This window comes from Cupressus sempervirens, chromosome 10 (assembly GCF_028749045.1).
Source record: "Cupressus sempervirens isolate cs-2001-9-10 chromosome 10, ASM2874904v1, whole genome shotgun sequence".
Lineage (NCBI taxonomy): Eukaryota > Viridiplantae > Streptophyta > Pinopsida > Cupressales > Cupressaceae > Cupressus > Cupressus sempervirens.
The window spans coordinates 261867080-261882782 of record NC_143127.1 but is presented as its reverse complement, the minus strand read 5'-3'; the positions used below and the strand labels follow the sequence as shown (position 1 = coordinate 261882782).

Here is a 15703-nt window from a genome sequence, read left to right as displayed (position 1 = left end):
TTTACATTATCAATCTTATCAATTGCATCATCTCAACATTCATTGGTAGTAATTTATAGTAGTATTTGAGGACTTGAAGGAAATAAGTCATTTGCAAATCATATTTTTGATTACAAGGTAACTGTCCCTATTCCCTGAGTTAGCCAAAAAGGGGACATTACATAAGATTGCATTTGCAAATTGAAATTAACATGACACAGGTCCAGTGTTCTGTAGCAGGATATTACAAAGGGAAATTTGAGATCAAAATCATTTTGATGAAAATTTTGAAAGGCAAATATTTGAATACTCCTTAGTGTTATGTCTCACAGTTTGATGTCAAGTTGTAATCGTCTCCTCTACTTAACACTTTTGGAAGAAATTAGTTCTGAGGCCAAAATAACTTTATGAATAATGGTAGCCATTCATTTGCAGATATTCAATGGAATATGGTCAAATTTCTTGCCATACGCTCATAAATAGCATTTCTGGTTATTTTTTGATATTTTGTCATATCAACTGCTACATACTTCTAGGTAACAAAAGTTATTGTTTTCTCAATTGATAAGCATTTATAGTTGCATCTAATGATCTACTGATATTTAATGTGGTTTAAGCATTGATTGCAATTCCTTCCTGGCATTGTATGAGATTATTTATAGGTTCATGTTAGTTGCAAGTTTTTTGAATGGTTATACTTACTGTATTTTTTTGCTTGCATAATTTAGACCTGACATTAAATATAGTCTGGATCAAATTGATGTCCCATAATGGCTTAAGTTTTAGCATTAATGCTAAGTAAAAAATGAGTAATTTATAATAATTCGCTAGGTAGTTATTCTGATAAATGTAATCTCATGCATCTTCATATATTATTCTTATGATATGCATTCTGACCACAACAATAAGCAATCTATTTTCACTCGAGAGTCTAAATTGAAATCTGAGACAGTTCAACAAGGCTCACGTACTGACAATTTAAATTGGATATTTAATAACAGACTTGTCATTAGCAATCTGTATTGCTTGAAAGAAATTACATTAATTGAACTTAATTGTAGAAAGTGCAATGTGCCAACTAATTCATGGGAAACTCAACGAATCTGTTCTCTTGGAAATCTGCATTGCATTTAATACCAAAAGACTTTGCAGATTACTGATGTTGTTTACCATGTGGTTGCTTACTAGGTGATAGGCTCAATAATTAATCCACAGTGTGGCTTTGCAGAAGGCCTCAAGCTTCAATATTCCTGACATATAATCTTTGTTGCAGATTTCTTCCTTCAAAGCAAGTAAATCAGATGAAAGGAAATTTTATATTTTTACTGGAATAAAGACATTACATCTCCGTGCAGAGACAAGAGAAGATAGACAAGCATGGATGGATGCATTGCGTGCCACAAAAGAGTCATTCCATAGTACTTGGGCTGACTCAGTTACCTTGCCAGAGTCTCATGAAATAGCAATTTCAACAGGAACATTGAGAAAACGGTTAACAGAAAGGGGCCTTTCTGAAGAGGTGATTAGGGAATGTGAAGGCATTATGAATTCTGAATTTTCAGTCTTACAACAACAGCTGAGATTGCTTCAAAAAAAGAACATGCAGTTGATGGAGAAGTTAAGACAGCTACAGGTATGTGGGTTTTGATGAAGGCATGTTATTACATGAGCTTGTAACTTAAAGCCTGTAGCATATCAACTTAAGCTTCTGAGCATAATCCTAAGCACTGATAATGCTAATATGTTAATAAAGAAATTTTAGCACACGATTTATATTCTTTAATAAATTATTAATGTGAAAAATAAAATAGAGAGACAAGCCATGAAATTATTTTATGGAAAAATAATTGTTTGTGATGAAAAATAACATTCTAAAATTTAACTAAGTTTGGAAACTGAACTAATAATAATTAGGGAATACATTTGTCTACATGGCTAGACTAAAATTGCATTAACAACATTACATTCACTAATGCACAGAATTTATAGTACTGCATATCAACTGAATTGTGTGATTAGCTGATAACTGTTAAACTAACTTAGTACAAACAACACAAATAATTTAGGTCATTGCGACCATTATATATATTTGATACCCTTATTTGATGATCTTATGTGAACTAGACCAATCTGATTTAATAGGGACAAGAGAAAGATTAAGCCATTGAATATCTGACATCAGACTTCCAATCAGTGAACAGTCATGGTATAAAGGCTTGGAAGACCATTGATTAGAACCCAATCTTGCAACAACAGAAAACTGAATACATTAGGAAGCTCAATAAACATACAGATAAGTGCCTTAACTTTCAGGAGTAGGAACAGTTTATTGAGGGATATATTTACACATGATTTCATAGCTGCACTTATAAGTCAGATGGTAATTATTTCTCAGCAGGGGTATGTGGTTGAACTCTAGGCAAATCTATAGTAGATTTGAGTATTGTTCCAGTTTTGCACCTGGAAATAATTTCATCTTTAACCCACTACTGCTTTGACAAAATTGGAGTTGGGTCATGGTCTTTTGGTGTCATAGGGATTCCTTTTGACAAGAAGAATAGCGAATAAGTTTTAACACGAGGTTGCTGAAGAAACAAGCAATTGTGGCCTATTGCTCTATTCTAGATTGATAAGATAATTTTATTAATGTCCAACTAAAGACCACAAAAGGTCAAAGGGATTGCCGAGAGAAACAAGGGGGGCCAACCCACAACATGAATACAAAATATTATCCGAAGGAAGCAATAGAGTTGGAGACAACACAAGGGTGTGGGGGGAAACCCCCTAGAGGACCACTAAGGATCTTGAGAAAGCACAAAGAATTTCAACACCGAAGGATAAACCACAGGGCTAGACGAAGCTTTCAGCCGCCTTTGAGTAGTCCTGAAAGATGAAGAATGCTAGTGGTAAGGACTTGTCCTCGGCTTTGTGGACTTATACCAAGGTGCAGGGAGAAGTTGATGCTTGGTTCTGCATGTCAAGTGAAGCCTAGCAAAGGAGGTGATGAGCTGACAAGACTAAGGCTTTACAGGATTCCAATGCTAGAGTGTGCAGTCTTTGAGCCTAACGAGTTCTTGAAGATAAAGAGCAAAGCACCTCTAACTCGTGTGCCTGAAGAAGGTGAAGAGCTATGGTGTTTCCTTGAAGAGACAATAGAACCTCCCTCTTCTCTCATAAGATAAAGGGCAACAAAAGATAAAATGCACCTCAGACTCAACCTCCCCGATACTGCAGAGATGGTAAATCTTGCGCTCTCTGTCAGTTTGATGATTTGTCTTAGAGAAGAGTCGATGAGAACCCACTCAAAAGGAGCCAAGAGGAATCTAGATGGAATGAGACCAGTGATGGGATAAGTATGAAGGGTGGATTGCCTCCAACTTGTGCTAGATTCCCATGGATGTGTTAACTTAGCAAGTAATTCCCAACTAAAAATGGATTCAAACACCTAAAACTACCACTTCCATCTAATGAAGATTGTGAGTACCTATCCCACCAAGGATGTACAATCTCAGAGCCAATTCACAGTAATGTATCATGAAATCATTTACGTGGTTTAGAAAAGAAGTGATGAGTACTCCTTCCTTTGCAGTTACAATAAAATTCTCCCACCTTGGTTAATGGTTAATGGATTCTTATGCTAGAGTGTGCAGTCTTTGAGCCTAACGAGTTCTTGAAGATAAAGAGGAAAGCACCTCTAACTCGTGTACCTGAAGAAGGCGAAGAGCGATGGTGTTTCCTTGAAGAGACAATAGCACCTCCCTCTTCTCTCATAAGATAAAGGGCAACAAAAGATAAAATGCACCTCAAACTCAACCTCCCTGATACTGTGGAGATGGTAAATCTCGCGCTTTTTGTTAGTTTGATGATTTGTCCTAGAGAAGAGTCGATGAGAACCCACTCAAAAGGAGCCAAGATGAATCTAGATGGAATGAGACCAGTGATGGGATAAGTATGAAGGGTTGATTTCCTCCAACCTGTGCTAGATTCCCATGGATGTGTTAACTTAGCAAGTAATTCCCAACCAAAAATGGATTCGAACACCTAAAACTGCCACTTCCATCTAATGAAGATTGTGAGTACCTATCCCATCGAGGATGTACAATCTCAGAGTCAATTCACACTAATGCATCATGAAATCATTCGCATGGTTTAGAAAAGAAGTGATGAGTACTCCTTCCTTTGCAGTCACAATAAAATTCTTCCACCTTGGTTAATGGATGATTCTCATAGTTTTGAATATAATCTCCATCATTCGACTCATAACCAACAACACTTTCAGTGGATGTAACCACGAGAACTTGTTGCAACATGTGGTTCTTTGCTGCTCTCAACAAATGCATTTATCCCATCTGTATCAGTTGCACTTGTAACTATGATGGGTGTAGCTACTTCCTCAATCTACTCACACTCATAATCTGTGGATATAAGATCATCACCAACTGCTACTGTAGAATATTGTATCTGTAGCTGGTGAAGACTATGCCAAACTCAGCTCCATGGTAAGCTCCTCAATCAATGACTGAGACTGATGAAGGGCCAACTATGTGCTTTCAAAGAAGTCCATAGTCACCTCAATATCATGAGTGATCTCGTCTACCTCCTTTCCCTTCAAGACATCATAGAAGGTGTAATCCCTCTCGAGAAGAAAATCTATATCAGCAACTGTAAGCAGTTACATTTCATCATTGCAATGGCTTCTCGAAGTGCATGGAACTTTGTAATGGAAAAGCCTCTATGACCATGCTCATCTATCATAGGAGTACTCCAAACAAAGGTGGCCAACATCTAACCAGACACATCAAAATGCTCTAATGCTGTAGTAATCATATTGTCATTGATTTATTAAACTTTAGTTGACCAATCAAATAATGAGGCCCTTGTAACAAATCATTATGATATAAATTTTCTTGATTGTAATCAACACTATGATAAGACGTTTGTTTACCGCATGGGTTAAGTAGATTAATGCTTACAGACAATAGACAAGAACAACAGTACTCCTTTTATTCGCATATGCCAAAGACATTACATTATGCTATGATGATAATTACAATGATTCCGAAGGGTGTATAAATACTTTCCTAAGATCCTTCTCGAAGGGCCGTCAGCTACATAACAAGAACCTTCCCGAAGGCCCCGTCGGCTACATAGTATTTACTGAAGACATACATCCTGGTGGCTACACAATAATTACCGACGACATCTCCCCCCCAAAAGAAAAGTCGTCTCCGGACAACAATACAACAAAACTCAAAACATTAATTACATTTGTTCATAAAAACAACATAAACATCATGAAGTAGAAGGCTGTGTCTTTGACTGTGTAGACCGGCTGCATCGTAGCTGATCAACTTGCTTCGTTCGAACCTTTAAATCAGCTCTGGTCTGGGAGTTCTCCTCTACTACCTCCTTCAGCGTCAATGTGACATCATGACATTTAGCTTCTTTCTGATCGTGAGCTTTCTTTGTTGCTTCCTTCTCCTGTAATGCTACTGCAAGTTGCTGATCAACCTCTTGCTTCCCTCGTCTAACTTCCTTGAGTTGTGCTAATAGTGCTGTCTGCTCTGTTTCCCATGCCAATTGCTGGGTGGCAAGTCAGTCGGCCATCTCCTCCCGAGCCTTCTTTGTGACCTCTCGAGCTTCTTGCCCAGTCTCTGTCCGTTGTCTCTTTATAAGCACCAACTCTGCTAAGAACTTTCTTTTCTCGGCAATGTCATTGAGGCATGAATGGATATCCTTATCCTTTTCGCTCCACTACAGGTGTAGGATGCTGCGCCTGTACCCTTCTTTTCGCTTTTTCTAGTGCCTCAACACTTTGATCTCTTGCTTCTGATGATGTGGGGACCTCAACCACCCCGCTGTTTGACCAAATTGCTTCTAACTGAAGATCCTCTCACATAGGAGACTAAATGGAGGGACCTTTGGCAACAAGAGTAAGTAGTCGTCGCCTCAGGTACTCACTCGCCCGACTTGCTGAGTTAATTTGTTCCACTGTTAGCATTTGGCGTTTTGCTTCTGGCATGCTCAAATCAGCATCTTGATCCGTTACCTCATCCAACAGGGTGTCAGCTATCGTAACTACTGCATCCGACCCAATCACCTCAAGTCGGACCTGCTCCTGTGCACCTCCCTGATTGACTCCTCCCTCTGTCGCTGTCGACTCTGCTACAGGAGATGGTTGTGGCAAACTTACTGCTACTGACTGAAATGATCCCTGCTATGGAGGTACGGAGGTCGGTTCCTAAACCGTTGGCTGAGGTTGTGTTCCTGTAGGTGTATTTGTTGGTGATGCTATCCTCCGGCTTACTGAAGGTTGAGCAGCTGTTGAATGTAAAACTGATCCTGCTACTGCTGTTGCTATTCATGATTTGGGATTTAGAGTGACTGGGGTCATCACCATAGGATGTCGAAATTGTTCGAAACTTGGAATGTGAACATCTGCCATGGTGTGCATGTGCAGAGCTAAAAATGATGGCGTAGCTACTACCGGTGCAGCTGTTAGCTGTCACGGAAATCGAAGTGGGGTCGTTGAAATCACCCCAACTTCCTCATCATCGTCCTCCTCATCCTGCTCCACCTCCATATCCTTCGAGTTGTCCTCCTCACAAGATGTATCCTGGCGGCCACTATCCGTGTTACCCGATTCCTCCATCTCCTGCCGTACCCTCTTTTGGCCAATGCCTTTCTGCCCTCTAGGAGACTCTAAATGCCTCCACTGCATTATCAGAGGCTCCCCAAGTATTGCCGAACTTGGTTGTACTTCCAAATTTTCTTGGGGTACTGTCTTCGCAGTTGCCTCCAGGAAGAGTCTAATGGCATAGTGCGGCATGTAAAATGTTTTATGCTATAGTGTCATAAACTCATCCATGCATGTGGCCAATAGAGAAGCCCAGTCATAAACCCTCCCATTCATGAGTTCGTTCATCATACTGACCAGCGGAAAGGAGATATCCGACGCTCTACTGGACCCTGTAAGTCTACTCTTTATCATGTCCATGAGACACCTCTAGTGGCCTTCTTTGATTTAAGATTTCTGCAACCCTCTTCTCCTAGAGGTTTGAGTAAGGGCATCTTTCTGCTGTTGTACTTGATCTTGGCACACTAATTCTACCAGCTTGAGTTTCCTCTCCTTGTCCATTTTTTGTGGGTTACTGTCAATTTTCTTGCCTCCGTGTGCCATTCTTGGTATGCCGAATACCCTGGTAAAGTCAGCTGGCTAGAATGATACCACTACGTTGTATCCCAAGTACGGAACTGTACTTTTACAAGAGTACCTGTCATATGCCTCAATCATGATATGCAAGACACCTTCGAAATCTCGGATATAGAAGATTGGCATCCAGATTGCCCATTCTACCTGCGCCTTCCGTATGCTTGCTTTGATGAGGTGGACATTCAGACTTTCATTCCACCATTTCCTGCATTCCAACCCATTCAGTCCTTCAAATGCTACGTTTTGTGGTGTCAGCTGTACATCCGGCTGGTTTTGCACCTTAGCCCTTTGTTTCCCCTTGTCTTTTTTGGTTGGTCATGCTCGTGAAGGTCCTGCTTGTATATTTTGACTCATGGCTGAATCATGATCAAGTTTCTTCCTCTAGGCCCTTTTTCTAGCTAACTGCATGAGTTACTGTTAGGTCAGTTACTTTTTCCTTATATCTTGAAAAATTCCTTTATTTTCGTATGGACCTGTACGGTCTAACTCTTATGCCTTGAGTTTTGGTATGGCTTTGTTCCCTCCCTAAAGCTGTAGCTTTTTGATCCTGGAAGGTACGACTGCACTCCCTATATTCTTAAGTCGTACGGCCGTATGGCCTCCTCTTATTTGCTGGTGACAAGGATTTGCAATAGATACGTCTAAGGTATATCACAGGATGCAAATTTTTGAATCAACCACAATTTCCATCATTCCAGGTTCTCAAAATCCGCATTATAGAAAACTCGAATTGAAACCACCTCTATTCTATTCCCAAACTGTCCCAAAATTGAATTTACTGAATTCCTGCAACTTAGACATTTTTCTCCATCATTACCTAGATAAAAGCCCTCGTACCTCCTTTAAACCCACAATTTTGTGGAACCCTAGTAGTGATTCTTACTTTAAACACAACCCATCAACTGTTATTCCCTCTACCTCCTTATTTCAGACAACACCCACACATTAAGAAAAAGAACAAAAACTTCCAATCGAAGGCCTGCCTAAGCCCACAAAAGTTGGTGCTAACTTACCCTGTGTACGGAGGCATTAAAATGAATGTGACTTAACGTGATTGCCGTACTATGCCAGGAGTTCAATTGCCGTACGGTGCTTGTAGAACTATTTCATATTGTTGTACGACGGACTTTAGTGATGCCTCCAGGAAGTATAGTGCCTCCAAAAAGTATGTTGCATCCAGGAAATACGATGCCTCCAGAAAGTATATGTGCCATACAGAAAGTTTAATGCCTCCAGGAAATACGATGCCTCCAGAAGTATATGTGCCGTACAAGTTTAGTGCCTCTAGGAATACGATGCCTCCAGAAGTATGTGTCGTAGAGGAAGTTTAGTGCCTCTAGGAATACGATGCCTCCAGAAGTATATGTGTCGTATAGGAAGTTTATGTACCGTACAGTGCATTAGAAGGATTTGAGTATGGTGCTAAGAAGGTGAGAATGCCGTACGGTTTTAGCACTTTATAAGCCTCCGTTCAATGCAAAGGCCGTATGACTGATGTTTGTGCCTCCCTTTTTCTTTCAAAGTACTCATCATGCCTTACGGTGAAGACATATGACCATTGTACGATACTTTACTTTTTTGTTATATTTCAAATTTTTCTTTCTTTTTCTACTACTATTCCTTGGTATTCACTGATGGCAACTTAGGTTACGCATGATAAATTTTTAACTTACAACCATTCATTGTTTCCGGAACTTCCTGTCCATCTAGCATCCATAACTTGATTGCTCCATTATCGCCCACTTCCTGAATCTGATATGGCTCGACCCACTCAACTTTAAACTTGCCTGGTTTGATCTTGTTCCAGCCGTCATACTTCAACACCCACTGTTCGGGTTGGAACTTGTTTAGTTTCAGGTGTTTATTGTGCCATGCTTTGCGCTTGTTCTGTGTCACCTCCGTGGCCGATTGTGCCAGTAGCCGCTTTTCCTCAAGCTTGTTCAGATTATGCAACCTTTCTCTCAAGCTTTCCATATCACCCAACTTGTTTTCCAATGCAATCCTCACGCTCGGTATCATGAATTCTGCTGGTACTACTGCCTCTTGTCTGAACATAAATTGGAATGGTGTGTGTCCCATTGTCACCTTGTATACCGTGTGGTAGGCCCAAAGGGTCGAGGGCAATTTTTCCTCCCAAACTTCACCTTCAACTGCACATGACTTGTAGATGATTGCTACTAGGACCTTGTTCGTAGCCTTAGCCTGTTTGTTTGCTCTTGGATACTACGTGCTTGACAATAAATGATAGATCTTAAATTCAGTGGTGAGCAGTTGGATAACATGGATAATAAAGTGTCCTCCCCTATCACTTGTCAACTGTAGTAGAATCCTGTACTTGGTAATTATTTGCTCATAAATAAATCTCGCTGTGCTTCTGTCGAGTCATTTGGTAGTGCACGTGCCTCCACCCAGTTGGTCAGATACTCCATTGCTACAATAATGTATCGACACCGTCTAGCTTTGCTCGCCTTCAGAGGTCCATTGAAGTCCAACCCCCATCTTTCAAAAAGTTCCAGTGCGTGTGAGGGATTAAGCAGTATGAAGTCCCGCTTTAGTAGTTTCCCGACCCTTTGGCAAGTGTCACATCCAATGACCCATTCGCGTGCGTCATTGTACACTGTTAGCCACCACAGTCATGCCAAGAGTATCTTTCATGCAGTTATGTCTAGTCCCATGTGTCCTCTTGTCGGTCCTTCATGCGCTTCCTTTAGTACCCTTGGAATTTCCTCCTCTAGGATGCATCGCCGTAGGATCTGATTGGGTCCCATTTTGTATAACAACCCATTGATTAGTTGAAACGTTCGGCTCTTCAATACCAAATTCCTTCTTTCATTTGGTGGCATGTCACTCGGAAACTATCCCGTCGAAAGGTACTCTCCAATGCTTGTGTACCATTTTGGCAGTACTATAATCTGAAATAATTGTGCATCAAGGAAATCGTCGTTCACTCCGTCCACGGGTTATCCTATTTTGAGACGTGACAGATGGTCTGCTCTGACATGTTTCTTCCTAGGCCGTAGGATGATCTTAAAAGTAAACTCCTGCAGCAAAAGTAACCACTGGCTGACTCTTCCTTGGATGATAGGTTTATTGACCAGATTCAACAAAGCCTGATGGTCGACATGGAAGACGAACGGGGTTGCCAGCAAGTAGTGTTGGAACTTTTGTACTGCGTAAACCATGCCCAATGCTTCCCGTTCGGTTGTATTGTAATTTTTCTCTGCCTTAGATGGTAGTTGACTTGCGAAGTGCACTGGATGATTGAGTCTGTGGTTACCTGTTTGTGCCAAGGTTGCACCTATTGCATAGTTAGATGCATCAACGTGAACATGAAATTCCTTGTTCCAATCCGGATACGCCAAGATAAGTGTTGTAGCCAAGCACGCCTTCAACCCTTTCGAATGATTCATCTTGCTCTTTCTTCCATCTGAACGGTTCTCCTTTGCATGTTAATTTGTCCAGTGGGTACGATATTTTGGCAAATTTTTTGATGAACCTTCTGAAATAGTCTATGTATTCGAGGAAAGACTTCACCTTGATGACATTCGTGGATGGTTGCATTGCTAATATCACCCTGACTTTGTCTGGATCCATTTTCAATCCTTCCTTGCAAGCTATATGTCCCAACAATTTTCCCTGTGGAACCATGAACCGGCATTTTTTTGGATTTAAAACTAGTCGTGCCCTCTGACATCTCCCCATGCATTTGCCCAACGCTGTCAGATGTTTGTCCTCGGTGTTGAACACAGACCAATCATCCAAGAACACCTTGAAGTTACCGATAGACATCTTGTTGAATGTGTGCAGTATGATCCACTGAAACGTAGCCAATGCATTACATAGACCAAATGACATTCGGTTGTACGCATACACCCCACTACTAAAAATGTTGTTCTAAGCTTATCTTCTTCTGCTATGCAAATTTAATTGTGTCTTGAGAACCCGTCCATAAATGAGTAAATTTCATGTCCGGCTACCTCCTCCAATAAGCTATTTGTGAATGGTACTGGAAAGGGATCCTTGATTGTTATCGCGTTGAGGCATCTAAAATCGAGACATATCCAGATCTGGGTGGTATCCTTCTTCAGGAAGATTACTATGGGCGACGCCCATTCACTTGTCTGAACCTTGTAAAGAATATTGGTCTCCAGCATTCTGTTGATTTCCTCTATAACCTATGCCACATAGTTCTTGTTCATCCTGTAAGGTCGCTTCTGTACAGGAACTGCACCTTCGACCAACGGAATGCGGTGTACACACAACTCCGGTGCTACTCCTTTCAGATCCTTGTATGCAAACGCTGCTGCTTTTAGTACTAGATCCCAGTTGTCTCCCACCAATATGTTCTTTGGTTCTGCTTTATCTCCCAAATTCATGGTTTGTACCGTGGCTTCATCATATTTTATCTATTTCCCTTCATTGAATTCATGTGTAGGTGTTTCATCCAATGGTGCGTCTCCGTCTTTTATTTTCCTGAATTCTTCTGGAAATTCGTCTCTAATGTGCCCTTCTGCTATCATGAGCATGTTGCAACTTCAAAACAGCTTGTAGTCCTCCATTTGCCAGTGAAAAAGGCCTTTTACTGAGTCCAGATCATCGTCCGTTGATCCTCCTTCCAACCGTAGGACTCCTTGATTTGTTTCTATCCGTTGTTTCCCTTCATCCTTGTCTTTGGAATCAGATGACTGAGCTTCTTCGCCCACCATTTGCGTGTGCAGATCAATAATGAATTTTCTCCCTTTGCTTTCCAATGATAATGTATTTTTCTTGCAGTCATGCTTGACCTTCGCTTGCACGAGCCATCCACGGCCTAGAATAGCATCGTATCCTCTTCCCTTCAACGGGATGACGACGAAGTCGAACAGGAACGGTTGTGTTCCAATCATCATTGGTTGTGCCATTAGGATTGCAAGAGGTTTAATGCCGTGTTGGTTTGTTGTTAGCAACTGGAATGTAGGTGGCCACAACATCAGCTATCCCAACCTCTTTCAAGTGTCCTCCGGTAGAACATTCACACCGGACCCTCCGTCCACAATTGTGTTTGTCAGAATAGTTCCCAGAATTCCCATCTCGACTATCGTTGGATGTTGTCTGGATGCGAGGCCTAGTAGCATTGGGTCCTCCGTACGTGTTCCACTTTCCTTCTCCCTTCCTTGTTCTCCTGATAATCTAGCAATGAGAGCGATGTTTGTTAGTGCCGATTGGAGTTGAGGCATTGTGAGCAGAAAATCATTTATCTTGACTGGTACTTCAATTTGTAATATTTGTCGTACGATGTTTTGTTCCGCACAGTTTCTTGCTGAGGTACCAGTAGTGTCCTTCAAGTGTGCTTTTTTTGCCCGCGTCGCCTTCTCAATTTCCGCTCGTGCTTCCTCTAATCTCTTCTTTTCCTCCTTTGAGTCGGGATACAATTTTGCTTGCTTTTGTGTGCTTGCTAGAACCTCCTCTTCGTCTTTCCTGATGGTGATCAGATTCACTCATGATTTCAGGCACTTGGCATCTTCATGATCTCTAGGACCACACCATCTGCATAACAACTTCGGTGTGTTTGCAGTTGTATAGTCTCGGGCAAAGTGGCCCCACAAATTGCATGCCTAACATTGTACCATCAGGCGGCTGTTTGCATCATACTGAATTTGGCTGCGGCTCCCATTATTATTGTTGGCATTGTTGTTGTTTTGCCCTCGTCTATTATTTTTGTATCCTCCCGACGTGGCACCCTCATTACTAGCGTTTCCGCTCCCTCCTAATGCGGAAGCCTCTTGGGCCAGGAGCACTTGTTGAGGTCCTCTTGTTTTCATATTGAAAGGGCATTCTTTTGCGAAATGTCCCATGATCTGGCTGATCTTGCAGAACTGGTTCTTTGGACAGGATCCCTTCGTGTGACCATCTATCTTACATTCTGTGCACCAGAGATCGTTTCCCTTCGTCTCCTTCTGCATGTTCTTAAATTCTTTCATCATTCGGATCATATCCTTCTGGAGGGCTTAGATCTTCTTGCTGCCCTTTTCGTCATCGCTGCTCTCTTCTTCCGAAGACGCATCATCATCTAACTCAGATGAGCTACTCTTCTTTTTTGTTTTTTGCTCACTTTCTAAGTTCGTTGCCCGATTGTATGCTTCCGTTTATGACAATGGCGGCACGATCCTCACCTTCTTTCGTAACTTTGGGCGTAGTCCTTCAATGACCCATCTCTTTTGCAGCCCATCTACTGGCTTACTTTCCATTTTGTTTAGTAAGTCTTTTAATTTTCTGGCATATGCTCGAACTGTTTCATTTTTGCCTTGCTTCGTGTTGTATATCTCTGCTACGATCTTATTGTTGTCGCGCAATAGTTGAAATTCGGTGGTAAACTCCTTAACGTTTTCCCAATTGGTTAATTTTTGGGGATCCATATCGGTGAACCAAGCAATTGCTACCACCCTTAGGGTTGCCGGAAATTGTCGGACCCATTCATTTGTATCTGTTATGCCATTTTCCCTCCAAATTGTTTCGCATGTTTTACAGTGTGGGATTGGATCGGCTGTTCCATCGCCATCAAACTTTGGCAACTTCTCTTTTGGTCTTGCCATTATCACTTGATTTTGTGTATGGGCGCTGTTTGGCACTGCGACACTGGCACTATTCTGCACTCCGACCCTGACGCTTTGTATTCCGACACCAACGCTTTGCTCTCTGGTACCAATGCTTTGTATCTTGACACCAACGCTTTGTATTCTGGCACCGACGCTTTGCTCTCCGATACCAACACTTTGTATCTCGACACCAACGCTTTGTATTCTGGCAGCAATGTTTTGTATTTCGGCACCAACACTCTGCACTCCGACACTGACGCTGTTTCAGGAAGACATCTTATTCCTAACAGCTGTGTTGTTTGGTGAAGAAGGGTCTTCGTTAAGCGAACTTGTCTGTTTCGGAAGTGTATTGCGGACAAAGAGTTCACTCCACGCTCGTGCTCTCTTGGCACTTCGAGTTGTGCGAGTTAATTCCCTTCCGTTTGGATTTTCTTCCCTCGGTGAACATAGGTTTAGAAACTCCTCCCTTCTTCCACCAATTCTACCCGCTGTCAAGTTTTCTCCAACAATTCCTCGGTGCTTTGGTGTTCGTCGGCAATCTATTGAAACCTTCGTCTGCGCTTGGCCCGTTGTGCCAAAATTAAATTTTCTTGCGCAGTGCATATTCCATCTTTTCCCTTTATCTTATTGTGATCCTTGTTAAACTGATTTGGCATTAGTCTTCATCCTTTGTCATTCCAAGTTCATCGGGCAACAATGCCAAATGTTTACCGCATGGATTAAATAGATTAATGCACACAGGCAATAGACAAGAACAGCAGTACTCCTTTTATTCGCATATGCCAAAGACATTACATTATGCTATGATGATAAATTACAATGATCCTGGAGGGTGTATAAATACTTTCCTAAGAACTTTCTCGAAGGGCCGTCGGCTACATGACAAGAACCTTCCCGAAGGCCCCGTCAGCTACATAGTATTTACCAACGACATACATCTCGTCGGCTACACAATAATTACCGACGACAAGGTTTATTCAACATCACTTACGGATTAATAAGTTTCAACATTTGTACCACCAACTTTGCACACATCAACATCAAAGGTGCACCTCTTAGAATGGCTCAAAAGTCACTATAGAAACTGTTGGTTTGACAGTGTCTTTGCTCACTTCTTCTTCCACCCTAGTTGCATGTCTATCCAAAACCCGGTCCGGGGACTCATTGCCAAGCAATGAATCTTCTGATTTATTTTTGAAGGTCTGATTTGAAAAATCAGACTTGTTGTGGCCTGAATTTTTATCATATAATTCATTTCTAAAACTCTTGAGTGTCAAGATTGGGGAACTCCATACATCCATCTTTCACACATGAGATGCTTGTTATCTAATGAGTAGGTTAAGCATTATGATTGCTGCTATAAAAAATCAGAACTGTTATCAGTGCTGATAACAGCTTCTTTGGAGCTGTTAATATCCACTTCCTCCTCAAATTTCACCTTCTTATCACAAGATACAAATTGTTAGTCATTTCATGACCCATCTCTTCTTGCCAATAGATTATGAACTATCCTATGCTATTGTCGCTTTACTAAACCAATCTTATTGCATAGGCTTGGATGAAAGTCCATGAAATAATCTAAGTTACCATATTTGCCTGTCAATCTTGGAAGTCAAAAGTCGATTTGCTGTCCATTCGGAAGCGAATTGAATTTGTTGCAAAATCATTTTTTTCTGAGCCAGTTGCTGAAAAATTGCTTTACAGGGACCTTGTTCAAATTTATGTTGAATTTGATCGACTTTTTAAATGCCCATGCGAGTTGGAAATGGTTTTGGATGAATTTTGGCGAAGTTAATTTGGTTGAATTTCATGTGATGTTGGTTTTTGCCTTTTTATTGCATTTGAAAATGCGGGCATCTTCATGACAACACACAGGCAATACGTGGGAATTCAAACTACAATTTTCCTTCATTACACAACATAATTTCCACTCCCT

The 15703-nt window shown here is 41.2% G+C and overlaps 1 protein-coding gene across 4 annotated transcripts in view; it reads left to right on the top strand.

Moving 5' to 3' along the window:
- Positions 1-15703, top strand: part of LOC149533635 (oxysterol-binding protein-related protein 1C-like) — a 268757-nt gene that overhangs the window by 53921 nt on the left and 199133 nt on the right. For all 4 annotated transcript variants that reach the window (XM_089807700.1, XM_089807698.1, XM_089807699.1 and 1 more), the window contains exon 2: positions 1253-1612. In XM_089807700.1, the coding sequence (XP_089663826.1) occupies positions 1253-1612 (360 nt within the window). The remainder of the gene's footprint in view (positions 1-1252; positions 1613-15703) is intronic.